The sequence below is a fragment of the Aethina tumida genome, chromosome 2 (genome assembly GCF_024364675.1).
Source record: "Aethina tumida isolate Nest 87 chromosome 2, icAetTumi1.1, whole genome shotgun sequence".
Lineage (NCBI taxonomy): Eukaryota > Metazoa > Arthropoda > Insecta > Coleoptera > Nitidulidae > Aethina > Aethina tumida.
In genome coordinates, this window is record NC_065436.1 from 6,280,560 (window position 1) to 6,307,805 (window position 27,246).

General features: G+C 23.1%; 1 protein-coding gene across 1 annotated transcript in view; it reads left to right on the forward strand.

Moving 5' to 3' along the window:
• Positions 1-2,311: 2,311 nt before the first annotated feature.
• The window catches only part of LOC109600231 (insulin-like growth factor-binding protein 7), a 147,578-nt gene continuing 122,643 nt past the window's right edge, over positions 2,312-27,246 (forward strand). Inside the window, exon 1 of the mRNA XM_049963123.1 lies at positions 2,312-3,036. Coding sequence (XP_049819080.1) covers positions 2,885-3,036 — 152 coding nt within the window. The 5' untranslated portion in view covers positions 2,312-2,884. The remainder of the gene's footprint in view (positions 3,037-27,246) is intronic.

Sequence of the window (27,246 nt, forward strand, 5' to 3'; positions counted from 1 at the left end):
TCAAAAACCATTTCATTAATACCCTCATTGAAATGACCATCATCATTCTCTAAAACTATTTCTATTTGCTTTATCATCAATTTTGCTTTCTTCTTAATTCAAGAGTTGAAAAGAATGAACAAGATGAACATCTTCAACACAAATTAATTTATTATAAGGTCTCTAATTAAAATATATTTAGTTAACTAAATTTAATATCTGTCATAAATAATATATAGAAAGGATCTAGGATGTCAAAAAGCTCGACGAGATTTTTAACTTTTACAGAAAGTTTCCAATTAGTAAAATTACACAGAGAAAATCCAAAGCCTGTTTCCAAAAACTATTTTATTAATACCCTCATTGAAATGACCATCATCATTCTCTAAAACTATTTCTATTTGCTTTATCATCAATTTTGCTTTCTTCTTAATTTAAGAGTTGAAAATAATGAATAAGATGAACATCTTCAACACAAATTAAATTTATTAATTATAACCTCCCTAATTAAAATATATTTAGTCAACTATACTTAATAACGTCTGTCATAAATAATTTATAGAAAGGATCTAGGATGTCAAAAAGTTCGACGAGATTTTTGACTTTTACAGAATGTTTCCAATCAGTAAAATTACACAGAGAAAATCCAAACACCGTTTCCAAGAACCATTTAATTAACCCCATCATTGAAATGACCATCATCATTCTCTAAAACTATTTCTATTTGCTTTATCATCAATTTTGCATTCTTCTTAATTTAAGAGTTGAAAAGAATGATCAAGATGGACATCTTCAACACAAATTTAATTTATTAATTATAAGCTCTCTAACTAAAATATATTTAGTTAACTAAATTTAATAACGTCTGTCATAAATAATTTATGGAAAGGATATAGGATGTCAAAAAGTTCGACGAGATCCTTAACTTTTACAGAAAGTTTCCAATTAGTAAAATTACACAGAGAAAATCCAAAGCCTGTTTCCAAAAACCATTTCATTAATACCCTCATTGAAATGACCATCATCATTCTCTAAAACTATTTCTATTTGTTTTATTATCAATTTTGCTTTCTTCTTAATTTAAGAGTTGAAAAGAATGATCAAGATGAACATCTTCAACACAAATTTAATTTATAATTATAACCTCCCTAATTAAAATATATTTAGTTAACTTAATTTAATAACGTCTCTCACAAATAATTTATATAAAGGATCTAGGATGTCAAAAAGATCGACGAGATTTTTAACTTTTACAGAAAGTTTCCAATTAGTAAAATTACACAGAGAAAATCCAAAGCCTGTTTCCAAGAACCATTTTATTAATACCCTCATTGAAATGACCATCATCATCATTCTCTAAAACTGCCGTTATTTGCTTTATAATCAATTTAGCTTCCTTTTTAATTTAGGAGTTGAAAAGAATGAACAAGATGAACATCTTCAATACAACTTTAATTTATTAATTATTAGCTCTGTAATTAAAATATATTTAGTTAATAAAATTTAATAACGTCTCTCATAAATAATTAATAGTTGCTAAAATCAATAATGTCTATAATAAATAATTTATAAAAAGGATGTCAAAAACTTTGACGAGATCATTAACTTTCATAGAAAGTTACTAATTAGTAAAATAATACAGAGAATAACTTTATTAATAACGTCATTGAAATGGTTACAATCATTCTTTAAAACTATTGCCACTTTCATTGTAATCCATTTTACTTTCTTTTTAATATAAGGGCTGAAAATAATGAACAAGGTAAAAATTTTTATTAAAAATTTAATTTACAAATTAAAGTTTTGTAACCAAATTATATTTAGTTTCTGAAATCAATCTGTCAAAAATAGTTTATAGGAAGGATATAGGAAGTTAAAAACTTCGACGAGATACTTAACTTTCCTAGAAAGTTCCTAATTAGTAAAAGAGACGAATATCTTTACTGAAATTATGATCAGACATAAAAAATTAAATGAGAACGTTGTAATTGGAACAGCCAATAAAGGAAGAGACATATTTGTTGTGCAACAGTGTTTTATAGCTTCGATTCAGGTCTTCAAGTGAACGGACATCTAACCACCACTGAATTAACAACACAAAACCCCCAACATCGTGTATCTCAATAAATATGTATTTATTCAAGGATCTATCGAGGTCCGGTTTAATACCAGGAATCGGGCCACTTGAATGTTAACAACATCACACTGTATAAGTGTTTCTGAATTTAATAATTTATCGGTGGCGCCGGCGCACCGCCCCACGAATTCCGCCGCCTTGTGTGGAATACGCAGTCCACGGAACGCTTTTCCCTGGTGATGAGAAAAGCTCGTGCGCTCCCGTCCGCTCCTTTTTGGCCGCATCACGTGAAACGTAACTCACGACGCGTCAACTTAACAATTGTCGGTGAAGAGACCACTTATAAAAAATCAAATTGCGGACGCGTTAAATAAATTATATTTACCCATAAATGTTGTACTTGTTTTAAATGTTAAATAATCTACGGGGTGTTTTAAACAAAAAGTTTTAAATTCGTCATCGAATTAGTTTTAATTGTGCTTTAAAAACCGTACTCCATAACTGTACTTAATTAATAAAATCAAATAATTAAAAATAACTTTGATGAAAGTTGTGACCACAAAATAAAAAATACAAAGTTTACAAACAGCCTGTGCGAAATTTGCCGCATCGGCCACCTGTACTTGAAAAAATCGATAAATTCTACTCATACTTAAAAAAGTTTACCTTCCCATCGCCGATTCCTCAGCCCGGCTCAGGAATTAAAAAGGCATCGGAGGGACGGACGGCGAAATCGTCCGCAACCGGTTACGCATCACCATTATGTAACTGTCCGACGAAGGTGGTGTTTTTGAATACGCGGCCAGGAAGTATTTAAGTACGGACACGATGAATAGTGTGCTGGTGCTGGCGTTTGTGGCTATTATCGCATTTTGTGGGGGATTGAGTGCCCCGGCCTGCGTCTGTGACAAGCGGGAATGCGAGATCGTCAACGAGGTCGACTGTCCCGGATTGGGCATCGTCGTCTGGGACCCTTGCAAGTACGTGTCTGAATTTTTTTTTTTTTTTGACGTAAATTGATTGAGTTAATTTCTAAGGAATGAAAACTTCCTTAGAAATCGAGTATGGAGCTTAGAAAAATAAATTTTAAAGTGTTTATCAGTTGCGGTGGTACCAAATGATTTATTTTAACAGTACAAATTGCTTTTATTAAGACATTAAAACTTCTAAAATGATTGTAAAATATTTCTTCAATTCTAATGTTTTGATCTTTATCTTAAAACATATTAAAACAACGAACAACTTCAAATATTATTAAAATTTATTTGATAAAGACATTTATTTGTTCCATATTGTTCCTAAGATTTTTTCATTTTGAAGTGAAAATAACTTATAGAATAAGTATAAATGGACTATCTGCTCTAGACTATCTGGAACAGTAACTGATAAATTTTTTATACAAAACTTTGGCTTATAGAAAATGTCAATACCTTGCCATTTGGTTATTTCATACTGAATATTTTAGTTTTAAAGATTTATAATCATAAAAATTAATAATTTAGTTCCCCCTGATTCTAAACTGGCGTTTTTCATTTTTAAGGATTTGGTATTTAACTTGAGCTTTTATTTTTGATACACAAACATATTAAAACTACGACCAACTCCAAATATTATTAAAATCCATTTGCTAAAGACAATTATTTTGTCCTATATTATTTTTAAGATTTGTTACTATACTATTTTATAGTAAAAATATCCTCTAAAATAAGTATAAATATAGTATAGAGTATCTGTTCTAGACTATGTGGAATACTAACTGACAAATCTTTAACACAAAACTTAAGCTAAAGTCAAAACTTTGCTCTTTGGTATCGTCAAAATTCTGTGTTATTTCAAACTGATTATTTTAGTCTTAAAGATTGACAATAATTAAATTTAATAATTTAGTTCTCCTTAATTCCAAACTGACTATTTTTTCATTTCTAATGATTTGGAGTTTGACTTAAAGATGGATGACATCTGGTTTAGGCAAAAGTTGAGCTTTCATTTCTGATACACAAACAGAATAAAGCAACAAACAACTCCAAATGTTATTAAAACACATTGGATAAAGACAATTATTTTGTCCTATAGTACTTTTAAGACTTTTTACTATAAGTCTTTGTAAAATTTTTTTAATTTTTATAATTCTCTAATGATTTTATTATCTGTTAATAATCGGCAGTTATCTATCTTGCTTCTCCATTAAGTTGATATATTTATTTTAAATAAAAGGAATTATATTTTTTCATTTTATAGTAAAAATATCCTCTAAAATAAGTATGAATAGACTATCTGTTCTAGACTATTTGGAATAGTAACTGACAAATCTTTAATACAAAACTTAAGCTAAAGTCAAAACTTTACTCTTTGGTATCGTCAAAATTCTGTGTTATTTCAAACTGATTATTTTAGTCTTAAATATTGACAATAATTAAATTTAATAATTTAGTTCTCCTTAATTCCAAACTGACAATTTTTTCATTTCTAATGATTTGGAGTTTGACTTAAAGATGGATGACATCTGGTTTAGGCAAAAGTTGAGCTTTCATTTCTGATACACAAACAGAGTAAAACAACGAACAACTCCAAATGTTATTAAAACACACTGGATAAAGACAATTATTTTGTCCTATAGTATTTTTAAGACTTTTCACTATAAGTCTTTGTAACATTTTTTTAATTTTTATAATTCTCTAATGATTTTATTATCTGTTAATAATCGGCAGTTATCTATCTTGCTTCTCAATTAAGTTGATATATTTATTTTAAATAAAAGGAATTATATTTTTTCATTTTATAGTAAAAATATCCTCTAAAATAAGTATAAATAGACTATCTGTTCTAGACTATTTGGAATAGTAACTAACGAATCTTTAATACAAAACTTAAGCTAAAGTCAAAACTTTGCTCTTTGGTATCGTCAAAATTCTGTGTTATTTCAAACTGGTTATTTTAGTTTTAAAAATTGACAATAATTAAATTTAATAATTTAGTTCTCCTTGATTCTAAACTGAGTATTTTTTCATTTTTAATGATTTGGAGTTTGACTTACAAATGGTTGGATGACATCTTTTTTAGGCAAAAGTTGAGCTTTCATTTCTGATACACAAACAGAGTAAAACAACGAACAACTCCAAATGTTATTAAAATACATTTGATAAAGACAATTATTTTGTCCTATACTATTTTTAAGATTTGTCACTATAAGTCTTTGTAACATTTTTATAATTTTTATAATTCTCTAATGATTTTATTGTCTGTTAATAATCGGCAGTTATTTATCTTGCTTCTTCATTAAGTTGATATATTTATTTTAAATAAAAGGAATTATATTTTTTCATTTTATAGTAAAAATATCCTCTAAAATAAGTATAAATAGACTATCTGTTCTAGACTATTTGGAATAGTAACTGACAAATCTTTAATACAAAACTTAAGCTAAAGTCAAAACTTTGCTCTTTGGTATCGTCAAAATTCTGTGTTATTTCAAACTGATTATTTTAGTTTCAAAGATTGACAATAATTAAATTTAATAATTTAGTTCTCCTTGATTCTAAACTGACTATTTTTTCATTTTTAATGATTTGGAGTTTGACCTACAGATGGTTGGATGACATCTTGTTTAGGCAAAAGTTGAGCTTTCATTTCTGATACACAAAAACAGTAAAACAACGAACAACTCCAAATGTTATTAAAACACATTGGATAAAGTCAATTATTTTGTCCTATACTATTTTTAAGATTTGTCACTATAAGTCTTTGTAACATTTTTATAATTTTTATAATTCTCTAATGATTTTATTGTCTGTTAATAATCGGCAGTTATCTATCTTGCTTCTCAATTAAGTTGATATATTTATTTTAAATAAAAGAAATTATATTTTTTCATTTTATAGTAAAAATACCCTCTAAAATAAGTATAAATAGACTATCTGTTCTAGAATATTTGGAATAGTAACTAACGAATCTTTAATACAAAACTTAAGCTAAAGTCAAAACTTTGCTCTTTGGTATCGTCAAAATTCTGTGTTATTTCAAACTGATTATGTTAGTTTTAAAGATTGACAATAATTAAATTTAATAATTTAGTTCTCCTTGATTCTAAACTGACTATTTTTTCATTTTTAATGATTTGGAGTTTGACTTAAAGATGGATGGATGTCATCTGGTTTAGGAAAAGTTGAGCTTTCATTTCTGATATACAAAAACAGTAAAACAACGAACAACTCCAAATGTTATTAAAACACATTGGATAAAGTCAATTATTTTGTCCTATACTATTTTTAAGATTGGTCACTATAAGTCTTTGTAACATTTTTATAATTTTTATAATTCTCTAATGATTTTATTGTCTGTTAATAATCGGCAGTTATTTATCTTGCTTCTTCATTAAGTTGATATATTTATTTTAAATAAAAGGAATTATATTTTTTCATTTTATAGTAAAAATACCCTCTAAAATAAGTATAAATAGACTATCTGTTCTAGACTATTTGGAATAGTAACTAACAAATCTTTAATACAAAACTTAAGCTAAAGTCAAAACTTTGCTCTTTGGTATCGTCAAAATTCTGTGTTATTTCAAACTGATTATGTTAGTTTTAAAGATTGACAATAATTAAATTTAATAATTTAGTTCTCCTTGATTATAAACTGACTATTTTTTCATTTTTAATGATTTGGAGTTTGACTTACAGATGGTTGGATGACATCTTGTTTAGGCAAAAGTTGAGCTTTCATTTCTGATACACAAACACAGTAAAACAACGAACAACTCCAAATGTTATTAAAATACATTCGATAAAGACAATTATTTTGTCCTATACTATTTTTAAGATTTTTCACTATAAGTCTTTGTAACATTTTTTTAATTTTTATAATTTTCTAATGATTTTATTATCTGTTAATAACCGGCAGTTATCTACCTTGCTTCTTCATTAAGTTGATATATTTATTTTAAATAAAAGAAATAATATTTTTTCATTTTATAGTAAAAAAACCCTCTAATGTGAGTATAAATAGACTATCTGTTCTAGACTATTTAGAACAGTAACTAACAAATCTTTAATACAAAACTAAAGTCAAAACTTTGCTCTTTGGTATCGTCAAAATTCTGCGTTATTTCAAACTGATTATTTTAAACAACGAACAACTCCAAATGTTATTAAAATACATTTGATAAAGACAATTATTTTGTCCTATACTATTTTTAAAATTTGTCATTATAAGTCTTTGTAACATTTTTTTAATTTTTATAATTCTCTAATGATTTTATTATCTGTTAATAATCAGCAATTATCTGCTTTACTTCTCCATTATTTATTTTAAATAAAAGAAATTATATTTTTCCATTTTAATTCTCCTTGATTCTAAACTGACTTTATTTTTCATTTTCAAACATTTGATGTTTAACTTAAAGATGGATGGTTGACATCTTTTTACGCGAAAGTTACATAAAAGCAGCTTTAAATATTTTTAAAATCCGTTAGATAAATACAATTATTTTGTCCTATATTATTCTTAAGATTTGTCACTACAAACTTTTGTATTTTTTTTATTTTAATTTCTATTGTGGTGTTCAATTTATTAACAAATAATAGTTGGCAACGATCTATATTATTTCACCATCATGTTGATATATTTATTTTAAATAAATTTCATTTTCAAGTGAAAATATCTTATGAAATGAGTGTCTACACAATTTGGATTGGTAACTGACAAATCTTTAATACAAAACTTAAGCTTAAAGCTTAAAACAAAAGTGAATACTTTACTATTTGGTATCGCCGGAATTCTGATTATTCTAGTTTTAAAGATTTATGACGATAAAGTTTTGGTCTTCAATTTGAGTTAAGAACTTGCATGCAGGTCGGAATAATGTTTGACGTACTTTTTAAAGATTGTCACAAGCAGTTGTGCCTTCTTTTCTATTACACAAACATTTTAATAAATGACTCTGAATATAATTAAAATTAATTTAATCCCTTTTATATTTGATTTAATATTTAGATTCACCGTTATTTCAGACTGATTATTCATTAAATTTTAAAGATTTGTGATATAAAAACTTAAAGTTTTGGTCTTAAACTTGAGTTAAAATTATGAGGCGTATATTTTATAACGTTTTAAAAATGAACGTCGACTTTAAATGTAATTAAAATTTATAATATTATTTTAATACCTTTTATATTTAATTGATTTACATAAAATAACTGTCAATAATATTATAGTGACCTATTACCTTAAAATAATAAAAACTTGCATTAAATCGAATATTTCGATTTTTTAATTTATTGTGATTCGGAATAATTCAGCAAACGTCAATATTTTAAAATTGAAGTACCAACTTGATTTAAAAACTTATGAAGAGCCTATTTTATGACGTTTTAAAAACTGAACGATTACTCCAAATGTAATTAAAATTAATATCAATATAATAATTATCAATAACACATTAGCGAAAAACTACCTTAAGATAATAATAACTTGTCTTAAATCGAATATTGTCGATTTTTTAATGTATTGTGATTTAGAATGAGTCAAAGCAAATGTTAACATTTTAAAAGTGAGGCAATAACCAATTTGGGTTCGACGGTATTTCAAACTGATTGTTCATTAAATTTTAAAAATTTGAGATTTAAAAGCTTAAAGTCTTGGTCTCATATTTGAGTTAAAAAATTATGAGGAGCATATTTTAAAACTTTTTAAAAAATGAATGACGACTCCAAATGTAATTAAAATTAATTTAATATCTTTTATATTTAATTGATTTACATGAATTAACGTCAATAACATAATAATGACAGATAACAATAGTCATAAATCGAATATTGTCGATTTTTTAATGTATTGTGATATAGAATAAATTAGAGAATATGTAAATTTTTTTAAAAATTGAAGCAACACCCATTTAGATTCGCCATTATTTCAAACAAATTATTAAGTAAATTTTAAACATTTGTGACCTAAAAACTTAAGTTTTAGTTTTAAATTTTAGTTAAAATATTATGAGGAGCGTTTTAAAGAATGAACGATGACTCCAAATGTAATTAAAATTAATTTTATTAATACCTTTTATATTTAGTTTACATACAATTTTATCTATGCGATTATTGCTGATACCAAGATTTTAAAAATTTAAGTCCTTTAACTTAATGACAACAAGTTGGTTGATTGGTGAGATGAGAAATCCATGTCTGAATAAAGTTCTTATGTACTTTATTTCGTTAGTATGAGAGTTTTGTCATATCTATTTACCCTGCTTCTAAAATGAGCTTTTTGGGTCCCAGTGTTTTAAAATTCTATTAAAAGTTTTAATATTTTACCATAATTTCTAAAAAAGAAGTATATAATCCAAGAATATTAAGATATACCCAAGTGCTGGGACAAGATTACTAAAAGATAAGCTTAAAATATCTTAGACCATATCATTATTATAATTAATTAGGACAAAAATTTGGAAAATATCAATTTTTAACTTTTTAAGTTTTGTCATATTTTAGCCTCAGTAGCTTATTATCGTAAATTTCTTTCATGTACGTGAATTTCAGTCTTTCTGAAAAATATCTTTTTTAAAATTAGTGATAATAGAGCTTTTATTAAAATATTTATTTGTAAAATACATATACAAAAATATTAATTTTAATGTTTTTAAGTTGTACAAATATCAACTTTTGAATAAATGTATGTTGGGCCATTTTTCAGGATTATATATTAAAAAATTAAGAATTAAGATTACTGAAATATGATAAAACTTAGATCATATCATAATTATTATCAATTATGTAATAAATGTTTTACATACAAAAATATACATTTTTAAATTAAGGCCAGTTGAATTACGACGTCATACATATTTCAGCTTCAGTAGTGTGTTATCGTAAATTTCTTAAATCTGCCGAAGCCCTAAGGCTAATGATGAAATATGATAAGCAATAAATTATTTAAATTCAATTATCCCAGAAATGATTAATCGCAGTAATATTTACATTCTCTCTGTTATGAATTTTTTTATGTATTTAATACATCTGGGGCACATAAAAGTTATGAAACATTTATGGCAAATGTACGTGAAGTTCAGTTTTTCTGAAAAATATTTGATAAAAGAGCTTATATTAAAAGAATTATTTGTTAAAAACATATACAAAAATAATAATTTGAAGTTGTACAAGTATCAACTTTTAGATAAGGGTATGTTGTTTCATGTTTCAGGAATTTGTGCTGTTGTTTTGTACACTCTATTAAAAAGTTTAATATTCCAACATAATTTGGCTTACATCGTTATTATTTACTGATAACTTTTATTAAAAGAATTATGTAAAAAACATAATAATTCTGAAGTTCTTAGTTATGTTGGGCCATATTTCAGGAATTTGTGGTTTTGCTTTGAATATTCCATTATATTTTTTAATATTTCAGCATAATTTGGGTCAAATAAAAATATATACCAAGAAAATTACCTTAAATTGAGCTATCATTAATAAAGTTAATTGCAACAAATAAAAATTTGAGAAACTACAAATCTTTAAATTAAGAGAAAGACGTCGATGATAGCTTCAGTAGTGTATGTTGTCATAAATTTCTAAGATCAGCCCAAGCCTGGAAGCTAATGATGAAATACGATAACCAATAAATTGTTGAAATTCTATTATCTTAGAAATGATTGGTCACAGTCACATCCACATTCATTCTTTTATATAAACATAAGAGACATATTTAGATGTACGTAAAGTACAGAATAATTGAAAATTATTTGTATAAAGCAGGAACAAAATTAACAATATTGAAGCTCTAAAGTTCAAGGGCAAGTGACAACTTTTGGACAAACTTCTGTTTGGTCACATTTCAACAATTTGTGGTATCGATTTGTACATACAATTTTTCTGAGAGATCTTCTTTAACTGGTCAAAGTAATTAATGGAGTTGAACAGAAAATAATTAATATACCAAATGGTTGTTTTATAATTATCCTCTTATTATTTTTTTTTTGTGGATATGGGGTCTATCCATAGAAAAGAATAGTACAAATAGTAGCAAAAACAATTCTAAAATAGCAACTAAAAATATAGAAAAATTGACTTTTATTGAAATCTGTAGAATTCAAAAATTCTCTGAAAAATATACTTTTTTTTTTATTTTACACAAGTTTATAACCTTGTTGAACCTCCTACCCCATTAGAAAAATTCAGGAGTGCCATATTCCATATTGTAAGTTGCTACTATAAAATATTTCATGTTTTTTTAAAGCCCTAATAAAAGGAGAAAATAATTAATGATAAAACAAACACTCAACGAACGACTTACTAAAATTTAATTATATAAATACAGCCTCATAAAAAATTAAACGATGTTTGGGGGAAGAATTAAAAAGTAAGTTTACTTCAATGTAATGAGTAATAATTTTTTAAAAATATAAAATGATTAAAAATTACTTGGTTTAAATTAATTAACTAATATTGTAACAAAATAATTTGGCGATATTTCACTAAAATAATAAAACTGAAGTATAAAAGGACAACAAAATAGTAGTGGTGGGTTTTTTAATGCTAATTATAAATATTTTTATATAGATTGTGGTTTTATTTATACTGTTTTGTACATTTATATTTTTAACATTGGAAATAAGTGTAAATAAATACAATTTTATTCAACAAATAATACTGATTAAACCACTTTTATTATGCTGATATCTAATTAGGGAACTGGAACATGTTAATAAATCATTTTATAAATAATATTGTTTTTAGCTCAGCAGCTAGAAATGTTTTTAACAATTTATATTTCTATCAAAACAATCCACAAAGTTTTTTTTAATAATATTTTTCACATCAATATTTATATTGATTAAGAGCCATTTATTTTTAATTAATTCGTACACTCTATAATCTTTGAGTTTAAATATTTTACTTCCAAGGAAAAAATCATTGTTTAATAGTTATCTACATTATGTGATACATAATTAAACGTCTACAGAATTATATTAAAAAACCAATAAGTAAAATGTTTTCGATGTAGACTTTTTTTAGGTTTCGTGCCTTACTACAAAACATAAAACAATAATTTCAAACTATAAATAGTCCCGATAAAAAAACTAAAAATGGTTTTAGTGATCGTAAATAGAGCATTATATAATTTTTCTTTGAATCTACAGCAAATTATTTATTTTATTGTTCATTAAGTTACTTATTGGAACTAAAATTCTCGTTTGTATATAATTACACATTTTATATAGAAAGGTGAGGAACTTTCTTGGGTAATATATTTATTGATTTGCCTATATAATAATGACGGAATATTCTATATCTATTTTAATATTTTATTCAAAAGACTCGCTGAGTTTCTTGACGTCATTTAAATAAATAATTAATATTTCCTTAATTAATAAATTTATTTTATTCGACTCATTATAACAGGTAACGAAATTATGTTTTAAAATACTTGATGAGTATATTTAGTATGTTTGTTTAAATAATAGCTATAAAAGTTGTTAAGCTGAAACCTCGAAAACTTTAATCTGGCACGGGTCCCCCTCATAAATTGTCTCAAACATCCTCGAACTTTTAATAACCCATAATTTACGTAGTGGAAAAAATATTCTACCAAGTTGGGAAAGTTTTCAGAATCAGCTAGTGGGTAAATTTCAGGGAAAACCTTATTCAATTCACACACTTAATCCACATATCAAATGTTTTATAGTGTTTCTACAAGAATAATTAATGATTTAGAGATTCATTCTGGTATATTTTTAGGAATGAACATGAATTAATAGAGTATTAGTGGAGTTTGTTTAATATTCTGTTCATGCATGTATAAAGTTTGTATATCTAGATATAGAAACTCTCAGACTCACGTTATATCTTACATATTTTATATATTACATTACATTCTCCCTTTCATATATTGACGGAAGTGTTCGCAGTACTGCTTTGGAAAATCACACCCCTCAGAATACATTATCCCGCTTGAATATAAAATACAATAAATTCCATTCGTTCTTTAACGTAAATTTTATAGAAAATTTTGTAATCAAATTGAATCCATTTATGACCGTTTATAACTATACCATGAATTTGTACGGTGTTTTAAGTACTGATCTAAAAAGTTGAATGAAAAAGTAATAAAAGTGTTACTAACTGATGTTATTCCGACCATAAAAGTTCCGTTTAACCGTGTAATGGGACGTTAAATAGTCGCTTTTATAGACCACTCCAATAACAAATTTATAGGGAAACGTTCGGCTTATCAATAATATTGTTTGGAAAATAAAATTTTTACAATAAATGTATTATGGAAACTTTTAGTTTTTATTAATTAATTAATGAAATTAAAACTAATAGAAATAAAAATATAGAATTTATTTCTTAATAACGAACCAAAAATATCTACGACACACTATAGATATATCAGTATTGTAATATACTATTAATATATTTATATATCGGGAAACCAATAGTGCAGATAAACATGAATAGGTAAAAAAAATAGTAGTTCTAGTTCTAGTAGTTAACAATATGGATATACTTAACATAAAAATCAATTATTCTTTTTAATTTACCAACTAAATGTGTCTTTAAAATATTTTGATGTTTATCTTTAGATTACTTGTCATATTTCTATTAAAATCTTTTTAATGTATTTTTTAAAATAAAGTTGTGGTAACGCGTTAAACATTGAAAAAGTTAAATGTTGATAACTCTACTTTGAGTAAAGGGAAGACGATAAATTTGGAATAAAAAAAGAGATTCCTTTGCTCTATTGCTCTATTTTTCACATTTTATACTTATAAAAATTAATTTTTCTTTTAAATTTATCAACCAAATGTGCATTTATAATATTTTAATGTTCATTTTTATGTTACTTATCATATTTATATTAAAATTTTTTTAATGTATCTTTTAAAATAAAGTGGTGGTAACGTGTTAAACATTGAAAAAGATAAATGCTGATAACTCTATTTTGAGTAAAAGGAAGTCGATAAATTTGGAAACAAAGTAGAGAGATTCTTTTGCTTTGTTGCTCTATTTTTCACATTTTATACTTAACATAAAAATTAATTTTTACCTTTTCAATTTATCAACTAAATATGCCTTTAAAATAATTTAATATTTATTTTTAGATTACTTTTCATATTTCTATAAAACCTTTTTAATGAATCTTTTAAAATAAAGTGGTGGTAACGCGTTGAAAAAGATAAATGCTGATAACTCTATTTTGAGTAAAGGGAAGTCGATAAATTTATAAACAAAGTAGACAGATTTCTTTGATATGTTGCTCTATTTTTCACATTTTTACTTAACATAAAAATTAATTTTTCTTTTCAGTTTATCAACTAAATATGCCCTTAAAATATTTTGATGTTTATCTTTAGATTACTTGTCATATTTCTATTAAAACCTTTTTAATATATCTTTTAAAATAAAATGGTGGTAACGCGTTAAATATTGAAAAAGATAAATGTTGATAACTCTATTTTGAGTAAAGGGAAGTCGATAAATTTGGAAACAAAGTAGAGAGATTCTTTTGCTTTGTTGCTCTATTTTTCACATTTTATACTTAACATAAAAATTAATTTTTACCTTTTCAATTTATCAACTAAATATGCCTTTAAAATAGTTTAATATTTATTTTTAGATTACTTTTCATATTTCTATAAAACCTTTTTAATGTATCTTTTAAAATAAAGTGGTGGTAACGCGTTGAAAAAGATAAATGCTGATAACTCTATTTTGAGTAAAGGGAAGTCGATAAATTTATAAACAAAGTAGACAGATTTCTTTGATATGTTGCTCTATTTTTCACATTTTTACTTAACATAAAAATTAATTTTTCTTTTCAGTTTATCAACTAAATATGCCCTTAAAATATTTTGATGTTTATCTTTAGATTACTTGTCATATTTCTATTAAAACCTTTTTAATATATCTTTTAAAATAAAATGGTGGTAACGCGTTAAATATTGAAAAAGATAAATGTTGATAACTCTATTTTGAGTAAAGGGAAGTCGATAAATTTGGAAACAAAGTAGAGAGATTCTTTTGCTTTGTTACTCTATTTTTCACATTTTATACTTAACATAAAAATTAATTTTTACCTTTTCAATTCATCAACTAAATATGCCTTTAAAATAGTTTAATATTTATTTTTAGATTACTTTTCATATTTCTATAAAACCTTTTTAATGTATCTTTTAAAATAAAGTGGTGGTAACGCGTTGAAAAAGATAAATGCTGATAACTCTATTTTGAGTAAAGGGAAGTCGATAAATTTATAAACAAAGTAGACAGATTTCTTTGATATGTTGCTCTATTTTTCACATTTTTACTTAACATAAAAATTAATTTTTCTTTTCAGTTTATCAACTAAATATGCCCTTAAAATATTTTGATGTTTATCTTTAGATTACTTGTCATATTTCTATTAAAACCTTTTTAATATATCTTTTAAAATAAAATGGTGGTAACGCGTTAAATATTGAAAAAGATAAATGTTGATAACTCTATTTTGAGTAAAGGGAAATCGATAAATTTGGAAACAAAGTAGAGAGATTCCTTTGCTTTGTTGCTCTAATTTTCACATTTTATGCTTATCATTAAAATTAATTTTTCTTTTCAATTTATCAACTAAATGTGCCGTTAAAATATTTTGATGTTTTTCTTTAGATCACTTGTCATATTTCTATTAAAATCTTTTTACTGTATCTTTTAAAATAAAGTGATGGTAACGCGTTAAACACTGAAAAAGATAAATGTTGATAACTCTTTTTGAGTAAAGGGAAGACGATAAATTTGGAATAAAAAAAAGAGAGATTCGTTTGCTCTATTGCTCTATTTTTCACATTTTATATTTATCATAAAAATCAATTTTTAATTTACCAACTAAATGTGCCTTTAAAATATTTTAATGGTTATCTTTAAATTATTTGTCATATTTTTTTAAAAGCTTTTTAGTGTATCTTTTGAAATAAAGTGATGGTAACACGTTAAACATCGAAAAAGATAAATGTTGACAACTTTACTTTGAGTCAAGGGAAATCTATAAATTTAGAATCAAAACAGAGGGATTCCTTTGCTATACTGATTTATTTTTCACATTTTATATTTATGATAAAATTCAATTTTTCTTTTTTATTTACCAACAAAATGTGCCATTAAAATATTTCATTGCTTATCTTCAGATTACATATTTATATATTTTAGAGACACTTTATAACTTAAATAATATTTCGTCGAAAAGCTAAAAGAATGAATTATTATTAATAATAATATAAAACATATTTTATAATTATAAAAGTATTTTAATTTTCATTTTTAAAATATACAGATCAAATTGATTTAATTATTGTTGAAATACATACATACATTTACTTTTTTTTATTTCCTATATTAAATATAGTGTTTAATTGCAATAAATCGATTAATCTGAAAATCTGTGGAAGTGCCTACTATAAAACTTTTAAATTTTTGTTTACATCTCCGATATTAAAAAGGAAATTGAGGTGTGAATTTTATCAACTTATTTTGTATTTTGTCTACCTAAATATAAAAATATATCTGATATATTAGTCTATCCAGCGACTGAAGTAAAACAGCTATAAAATTGTGGTAAAAAGTAGAATATAGATTTTTATGTTACTAAATGTATCGACTTTCGATGAGCCAAAGTACTAAATATTTTGAAGGTTAATAATCAGAAATCTCAAGACCACATTTAGTTGGTAAATTAGAAAGATAAATTGGTTTTTCTGATGTAGGTGATATATTTTACACAATTTTTTCTTCTTTCTCCTAATATTAATATTTTATTTTTCAATTACAATATGATGAAAAAAATTGTAATATAATAACAATCGTTTATAGTCTCAATTTGACTCACATCGTCATAATTTTATTACCAGAGCAAATATAAAATTTAAAATTATCTCTATTGCATATTTTATTAGGCTCGTGTGTTTTATGTGAATATTTAAATATATACATTATTATACGTATGCATTTTAAATGACATTCCAAACAATGAAACTATTTTAATATAGGATACCCACAGAATTTATAGGTGTTAATTCAATTTATGGCACATTTTGTAATTAAAAACTAAAACGTCACAATAAAAAAGCAATAATTACACATACTTTATATTTATTATGGTTTTGCAAAAATAGTCTTTTATAAGTTTGTGTTTATAAGAGAAATAATTATAAATTAATTTTAAAATGTGAATTTTAATTTAATAATTAAATCTAAACCATACTTGTCTTAAATAAAAATTTTAATGGAATTAAATTATGTTTATAGATAGATTAAAAATTCTCTTTTTTTACTATTTCTATGCAATATTTATAGTTCCATTATTTTAATATGAAAAAAAAATCATATCTTTAAACAGAAAATAAAAGATGTAGACCTTAAAAAAGTATCTGTTAAATACATCCCAGTGGCAAAGAAAATAGATTATCTAGATCCAATAGATCAATTTTGACAAAATTTATACACTCGTCCACGTTAAACAGTTTTTATGTTACAGTTTTAGGTGTGTTAAATGTGTGAAAAGCAGACACAGTTCAGTATTCATTTTAATTTTATCGTGTTTAATGGATTTTTTCATTCATTTCAATTGCTCTTATTCCTATTAAAATAATTTATCACTTGATATATGATATTTATATTAAAATTTAACATAAAATGTTTAGAGAAAAAAATAATCATTTATATGCATCCACTTTTATAAATGTATAATAATAAATTAATGTAAATTACAATACAAAAATATAATTGTATTAAAAAATAGCATTAAATATCTGAACAATGTAAAATGAAGCAATATACATGCATTTTAAATTTTTAATACTAAATAAAATTAATGAATTCACATTTTCATTTAATTATGCTATGTTCAAACATAATTATGCTGAAATTATCAATTTTACTGGCACATTTTGTTGGATTAAATTATACTCGTAATTTATTAAAACTAAAATAATATATGTAAACATACGAAAAGGTTGCAGCAAAATAGCAAAAGCAAATCATGTACTGTTTAATTGACAAGGAAGCATATTGCAAAAATAATATTTGTATTCTAGTTTATTTGTATAAATAGAAATTTGCAATATGGTCAATTTTTGGAGGTACGTGTTGGACTTATTCAATATAGCAGAATTACTATAATACTTTTAATTTAATACCAACACTGCCAAAAAATTGAAAAAATAATTCGCCCTTTTTAAGTAGTTAATTTTTGAAAATTCGAATCTTTAATTTTTAATTTTTAATTTTTTTTCAACATAATTTTGTTTTTATAACATTAATATTCTGTGAAAATATATACATTGTTTTTATATTTTTAATTTTTCCTAATCCTTCATTTAATAGATACGAGTACTAAAGTATTCTATTATATTTTTATTGATTTTTTCTCAATTTTTAATTTGTAAAATTAATATCAAAAATATTATTTTTCAGCCAATTTTAGAATAAAATTATAATTAATTTAATAGAAATAGATATTTATCTATTACTTACTCTTTATTATAATAAATATTTATTAACATTTAAGAAATTAAAATTACTATTTTTAAATATTCTATAGAATTTTTAATTTGTAAAATTAATATCAAAAATACAATTTTTCAGTCAATTTTGGAATAAAATTATAATTAATTTAATAGAAATAGATATTTCTCTATTATTTAACCTTTATTATAATAGATTTATATGAATATTTAAGAAATTAAAATTACTATATTTTTAAATATCCTCTACAATTTTTACTTGTTTAATTTGTAAATTTAATATCAAAAATAATATTTTTCAGCCTATTTTGGAATAAAAATATAATTAACTTAATAGGAATAGATATTTCTCTATTATTTAACATTTATTATAATAGATTTATGTGGATATTTAAGAAATTAAAATTACTATTTTTTAAATATCCTTTACAATTTTTATTTTGTAAAATTAATGTCAAAAATATTATTTTTCAGCCTATTTTGGAATAAAATTATAATTAATTTAATAGAAATAGATATTTAACTATTACTTACATTTTATTATAATAAATATTTATGAACATTTAAGAAATTAAAATTACTATTTTTTAAATATTTTATAGAATTTTTAATTTGTAATATTAATGTCAAAAATACAATTTTTCAGTCAATTTTGGAATAAAATTATAATTAATTTAATAGAAATATATATTTCTTTATTATTTAAACTTTATTATAATAGATTTATATGAATTTTTTAAGAAATTAAAATTACTATTTTTTTAAATATTCTCTATAATTTTTAATTTGTAAAGTTTATGTCAAAAATATTATTTTTCGGTTAATTTTGGAATAAAATTATAATTAATTTAATAGAAATAGATATTTATCTATTACTTACTCTTTATTATAATAAATATTTATGAACATTTAAGAAATTAAAATTACTATTTCTTAAATATTTTATAGAATTTTTAATTTGTAATATTAATGTCAAAAATACAATTTTTCAGTCAATTTTGGAATAAAATTATAATTAATTTAATAGAAATATATATTTCTTTATTATTTAAACTTTATTATAATAGATTTATATGAATTTTTTAAGAAATTAAAATTACTATTTTTTTAAATATTCTCTATAATTTTTAATTTGTAAAATTTATGTCAAAAATATTATTTTTCGGTTAATTTTGGAATAAAATTATAATTAATTTAATAGAAATAGATATTTATCTATTACTTACTCTTTATTATAATAAATATTTATGAACATTTAAGAAATTAAAATTACTATTTTTTAAATATTTTATAGAATTTTTAATTTGTAATATTAATGTGAAAAATACAAATTTTCAGTCAATTTTGGAATAAAATTATAATTAATTTAATAGAAATAGATATTTCTTTATTATTTAAACTTTATTATAATAGATTTATATGAATATTTAAGAAATTAAAATTACTATTTTTTAAATATTCTCTATAATTTTTAATTTGTAAAATTTATGTCAAAAATATTATTTTTCGGTTAATTTTGGAATAAAATTATAATTAATTTAATAGAAATAGATATTTATCTATTACTTACTCTTTATTATGATAAATATTTATGAACATTTAAGAAATTAAAATTACTATTTTTTAAATATTCTATAGAATTTTTAATTTGTCAAGTTAATGTCAAAATTACAATTTTTGAGTCAATTTTGGAATAAAATTATAATTAATTTAATAGAAATACATATTTCTTTATTATTTAACCTTTATTATAATAGATTTATATGAATATTTAAGAAATTAAAATTACTATTTTTTTAAATATTCTCTACAATTTTTAATTTGTAAAATTAAGGTCAAAAATACAATTTTTCAGTCAATTTTGGAATAAAATTATAATTAATTTATTAATTTTATATATATATATATATATATATATATCCTACCCCCTTCTTGGTATTACAATTTCTTTGTCACTGAGTAATTTTAATGTAATAAAATTTTGATACTAAATTTCTACTTTATTCTAGGAACACTACTCTTCTTGATTTTTATTAATGACTCTCTATTGTGGACTACCTTTCAAACCTCCATTGATGCAGATAACACAAATTGATGCATTGTTACTGATACTACAAAAACTTCTTTCAATAAATCAGAAATAGAACAAAATAAAATGAAATTTATAAATAATTATCAATAGAAAGAAGACTGAAATATTAATGTATAGCTGTAATTTTAAACCAAGACCTGTCTCCTTGAATGAATCTTAATGAAAGTCTGATGAGAGTTTATCTTGTTTATGTGACTTCATAAATTAGATATGGTATTTTATTTTGAGAGAAGCACAAACAGAATTTTGGCTGGTACCGCAGGTTACATTTATCAGACATACTTATGACAGTAATCAACTTGCATTTATGTAATACATAATTGTTTTTTGAATAAAGCATCTATCTATTTATCATAGATGAACTAGTTATGTTTGTGGTATCAATAATCCACGTGAAACATGAATAAATTCAACTATATGTTTGGTATTTCAATGTTATTGAATATAATTAACGATTTCTATTACAAAGTGCATAATATGCTTATGCGATATTTGACTTAATTAAATTATTCCGTCCGTATTGTATTTTAAACTGTGTCCCATTAAATCCCGTATTAATAAACACTGTGTGTTGCAGAGTCGTGTTTATGGTCGCGATGCGCGTTGTGTTAAATGAATTAAAGGACAATGCGTAAACGACTATTACAATTATTTATTGTACATAATTATCGATAATATGATCGCGAAATGTTAGAAATAATGTTACGTCAACTGTAGGCAATTAACGAAAATGCAATAAACATGTTACGCATTTTCGAATTGGCATTGCAATTTCACGGAAATTGTATGTCGTTATTGTTTTGCATTGTTTGATCGCCGTTTTATAATCTGAATTTGTATCGTGAAATTAGAACGAACCCTGTGAAATAGACTAATTACAATGTAGATGTTAACATTTATCACATTACGTGTTTAACAAATCGAAAATGAAGGATATACGTAGAGGCACATTTCAAATGGAAACACTATCAAAACTTTATTAATTTATAATTCAACATTTATCAATAAGGGCTGCAAATATTGACAATTAAAAAATAATAAACGTTTCTATAGATATACTTTCTTATTTGGAATATTTGGTCTCATCATTTTTAATTTATTTTTTATAAAAAATACGGTTCTTGCACAGAAAAAATAATTATTTTTATAGAGCCAACTTACATTTTTAAATAATTTTATATAAAAAAGTAAAATAAAAATGTCTATATTTAATAAAGTCTTATTTATAATATTCAAAATTTCATTTTTAATTCTGGTAAAAGCAAAAATGATAAAAACAATAATCTATTAAAAATGATAAAGAATCTTCATTGGGGAATATTATTTATATATAATTGTATTTTTAAAGATAACATACTTTTTTAAACAATTCCATAGAAAAAATGAAAAATAAAAAAGTTAATACTCTCTTTGTAATATTCATAATAATCTTTGTTTATATAAAAATATATAAATTACTTCTTAACACAAAAATGTCACAAGGGAAAATTAAAATTAAAAATATGTATATTTAATAAACTTTGACAAACAATCTTCTTTCATATAAAAATATATAAATTACTTTTTGACACAAAAATGGCACAAGGGAATATTATTTATATATAATTGTATTTTAAAAGCAATATAAATTTTTTAAACAATTCTATAGAAAAAATTAAAAATAATGTTAATAAACACTTATTTGTAATATTCATAATTGCATTTTTAAATTCTGGTTAAACATCAAGGTAAAAATAATAATGACAAACAATCTTCTTTCATATCAAAATGTTAAAGTACCTTTACTTTTTGAGAAAATTAAAAAATAAAAATGTCTATATTTGATATACATATTTTATAATATTCATAATTCCATTTTTAAATTCTTGTATAAACAAAAAGGATATAATCAATAATCTTTAACACAAAAATGACACAAGGGAATATTATTTACATATAACTGTTTTAAAATGAATATGAATGAATTTTTAAACACTCTTATAGAGAAAATTAAAAATAAAAATGTCAATATTTAATATACTTATTTATAATATTCATAATTCTGTATTTTAAATTCTGGTGTAAATAAAAAGGATAAAAATAATAATCTTGTAAAAATGACAAACATTCTTCGTTTATATAAAAATATATAAATTACTTAATATAAAAATGACACAATGGAATATTATTTAAACACTTTTTTATAGAGAAAATTAAAAATAAAAATTTCAATATTTAATAAACTCTTATTTATAATGTTCTGGTATAAACATAAACAGTTATAAAAATGACGATAATGATGATATACTTATATATATATATATATATATATATATATATATATATATAATATATATATATTATATATATATTATATATATATATATATATATATATATATATGTATATATATATATATATATATATATATATATATATATAATGACACATTATGTATATATAATTCTATTTTTAAAAGCAATATAAATTTTTAATTTCTGGTATAAGGGAATATTATTTATATATTTATTTTATATATTTATAAAAGTAATATAATTTTTTGAACACTATAATGAAAATTAAAAATAAAAATGTCTATATTTAACATACGCTTACTTATAATATTCATAATTCCATTTTTAAATTGTGGTAAAAACAATAATTTAAAAAAAAATTGACGAATTTCCTTTATATCAAAGAACGAACAAATTTCGTTTTTATAAAAATATATACATTGCTTTTTAACACAAATAATGATACAAGAAAATATTATTTACATAGATAACATCAATTTTTTAAATACACTTATAAAGAAAATTAAAAATAAAAAACTATTATTTTTAATATTTATAATTTCACTTTTAAATTCTGTTAGAAACAAAAATGATAATAAACAAATAAATATCTTATAAAATTGAAAAAGAATGTTTATAAATTTATTTTCATAAAAACATACATATTCGAGATAAAAAGATTCATTTCAAATTTCAAAATAAGTGATGAAAATATTAATCTTATAAAAATAATCAAGAATCTCCAAAGAATATACAATAAAAAGAATTTACAAAGTGATTCATTTAAGATGGAATAATATATTTACATAGAGAAATTTAAAAATGGAAAAGTTAATAATTTATAAACATTTATTTATATAATTATTCAATTAGTTTCAACTCTAAATTTTGGTAAATACAAATGTGGCAAAATAATTTTTTTATAAACATCACCCGAGAATCTTTTGTAAAAAATATAGACGCCAGATAAAAAATGATACAAGAGAATATTATTTATACATCACTGTGTTTAAAAAAGTAACAAAACCATTCTTTGTTGTCTTAATGAGTTAGATCAAAATATGAACAATGCTTACCCATCTTTTATCGAAGCAAATAGAAGTACATTACATAATTTCTATATAAATTTCAGTCTAATAAAATAAAATATCTTATCACCGAATTTCTAAAAAAAAATTAAAGAAGATTTGGTTAAAACATTCATTTTAGAAGATGATGCAGAAATATAAGGAAATTAAATTAAAGTAATGATCTTTAAAGGGGTTGTTAATAATTTTTACAGAAATAATTGTCTATAATTGCCAATATATTTTTAAAAATACATTTATAGCACTCAAATCTAGTTTATTATCTTCATAATTTAGGAGGTAAAAGTAATTAAAAAGGTGAACATTCTGGTTAATATTAATATTTTATTACTGACTACTAAATGTAGAAAATGCGATTTATATCATTTAATTTCATATATATCCATTCTAAGAAAAGCTATATAAATATGTTTTATTGGAAATCCATAAAGAAAAAAATAATTGTATTTTTTCATTTAGCTGTTTCACCTTGAATACATTTAATCTTCAAAAGTGAATAACGAGAAAAAACTTTAATTATACAGGGAACACTAATCGTCAATATAATTAACAAAAATGGCGAATGCGCAATGTGCCTCCACCATTTATTAAAATACCTTAAAGAATTAACTCGACATCTGTTCCGACAAAACAATAAAGTAATTTGAATTTACGTTCGCCCCGAGTACATTTTTTTTTTGTAATAAACTCCACCGTAATAATTTTTTATCAAAGAAAATCCAGACGAGCTAATTCACAATCCAGAGCACGCAAACTACGCAAACAGTTACACATCATGAATAAATAAGGGTCTGGATGAAGTAGGCATAAAAAATGGAATACATGTGTGATTGCTATTTTTGTTTCTGTATTTTCTTTAACAGAGGGAATAATTAAGGTATTAACTGGAACGTAAATAAAGTAATACGAACGAAAATATGAGTTTTGTTTTTATAAAAATGTATACATTGCTTTTTCATAAGTAAATTCCAAATGACACGTATGTATATGTATATATAAGTAATATGTCTTGTAATATATTTATTTATTTATTTATTTATATTTACTATTTGCATAACTAATCAAATTAAATGAATTTAATTATTGTTCATCGTCACGAAGACACTCTATCGAATACTGAAGCCAATTTCTGGTCCCCGTTTTGGAAGATCATCAAAAGGGGGGTCTTTTCAAAAGTTATTGAACACCACACACATAATAAGCATAAATATAATACAACGTCTCATGAACAATGTCAAAAAAATATACAGACCATATACATACTTCGATAAAAAAACCATCAACGTTCACATAAGAAATATAATTCTGAACAGCTAATCCCACATAATAACTTTAAAATAATGAAACCAATTATGCAACGATATCCTAAAAAATTAATTAGTTATTAAGGGCCCGAAAACACTGTCCTCACCTATGTCTTCAGAAATCTATACATGAGAATATCATATCGTTTCTAAATAAACAAGAATAACAATAAAATGATTGCTGGGAACAGAATCTGACAGTGAATTGAAATAAAAAAAGCTGTGACCACGTAAGTTTTACACATTACACCGACAACGATTCGAAAGATTTAAACTAAGAAAATATACTCTACATTTAAACAAACAGGACAAACACAGATATTAGTATAAATAGAGGTATTTTTAACAAGAAATATGTAAAAATTCCTACCTAGATTTTGATTAAGTAATCACACGTCCGAACTACTTGAACTCTCGAACGGAAGAGAGCGAATCATACCATTAGTCTGAACTTTTTACAAACTTATTACAGTGACGAACAAAAATGGTTGAAACATTGACAATCAAAAATCATATTACATTAATTAACTTGAATCCCTAAAATTGTTTATTGAAACAACAATAACAGTCATATACTTAATATAATAATACACATTTAAATATATCTAGCGATAACAATATTCATTGATTTTAATACAATATTTATTCGAATGTTGGTCACCCCTGCGACTCTCGAGTATTTGCCGAATTGAAAAAGATGAGGTCAAAGACAGCGAAACTTAAATTCGGACACTAACCACTACAATATTTTTAAAGATAATTGAAAAAATAAGTAAAAAGAAAATTTTTTTGGTAGGGTAAATTAAAAATAAAACGGCTCTAATTAATAAACTTGTGTTCAGAATATTCATAATTTTATTTCCAGGTTAATATAATATTCTTATAAAAATAAAATAGAGTCTTCATTTAATAATATTATTTACATATAACTGTATTTTTAAAAATGAATTTCTTTAAGCAACACTTTTTTTTCATATTTTTAGAGGTAAATGAAAAAGTTTGTAAAAAGTATATTTTTTGAACATTTTGATAGAGTAAGTTAAAAATAATAAAGGCTATAATTAATAAATTCGTCTTCATAATATTTATAATTTTACTTCTAGGTTCTAGCAAAAATAAAAATGGTTAATATAATATTCTTATAAAAATGACCAAGAGTCTTCTTCATCTAATAATATTATTTACATATAACTGTATTTTTAAAAACGAATTTCTTTAAGCAACACTTTTTTTTTCATATTTTTAGAGGTAAGGGAAAAAGTTTGTAAAAAGAATATTTTTTGGAACATTTTGGTAGAATAAATTAAATAAAGGCTACAATTAATAAACTAGTTTTCATAATATTTATAATTCTATTCCAAGGTTCTAGCATAAATAAAAATGGTTAATATAATATTCTTATAAAAATGACCAAAAGTCTTCTTCATTTAATAATATTATTTACATATTTTTAAAAACAAATTGCTTTAAGTAACACATTTTTTTCATATTTTCAGAGGTAAATGAAAAAGTTTGTAAAAAGAATATTTTTGGGACATTTTGGTAGAGTAAATTGAAAATAATAGAGGCTATAATTAATAAACTCGTCTTCATAATATTTATAATTTTATTTCTAGGTTTTAGCAAAAATAAAGATGGTTAATATAATATCGTTATAAAAATGACCAAGAGTCTTCTTCATTTAATAATACTACTTACATATGATTGTATTTTTAAAAACAAATTTCATTAAGTAACACATATTTTTTTCATATTTTTAGAGGTAAATGAAAAAATCTGTAAAAAGAATATTTTTTTGAACATTTTGGTAGAGTAAATTAAAAATAATAAAGGCTATTATTAATAAACTTGTCTTCATAATTTTTATAATTTTATTTCTTGGTTCTAGCAAAAAGATGGTTAATATAATATCCTTATAAAAATTTCTAAGAGTCTTCTTCATTT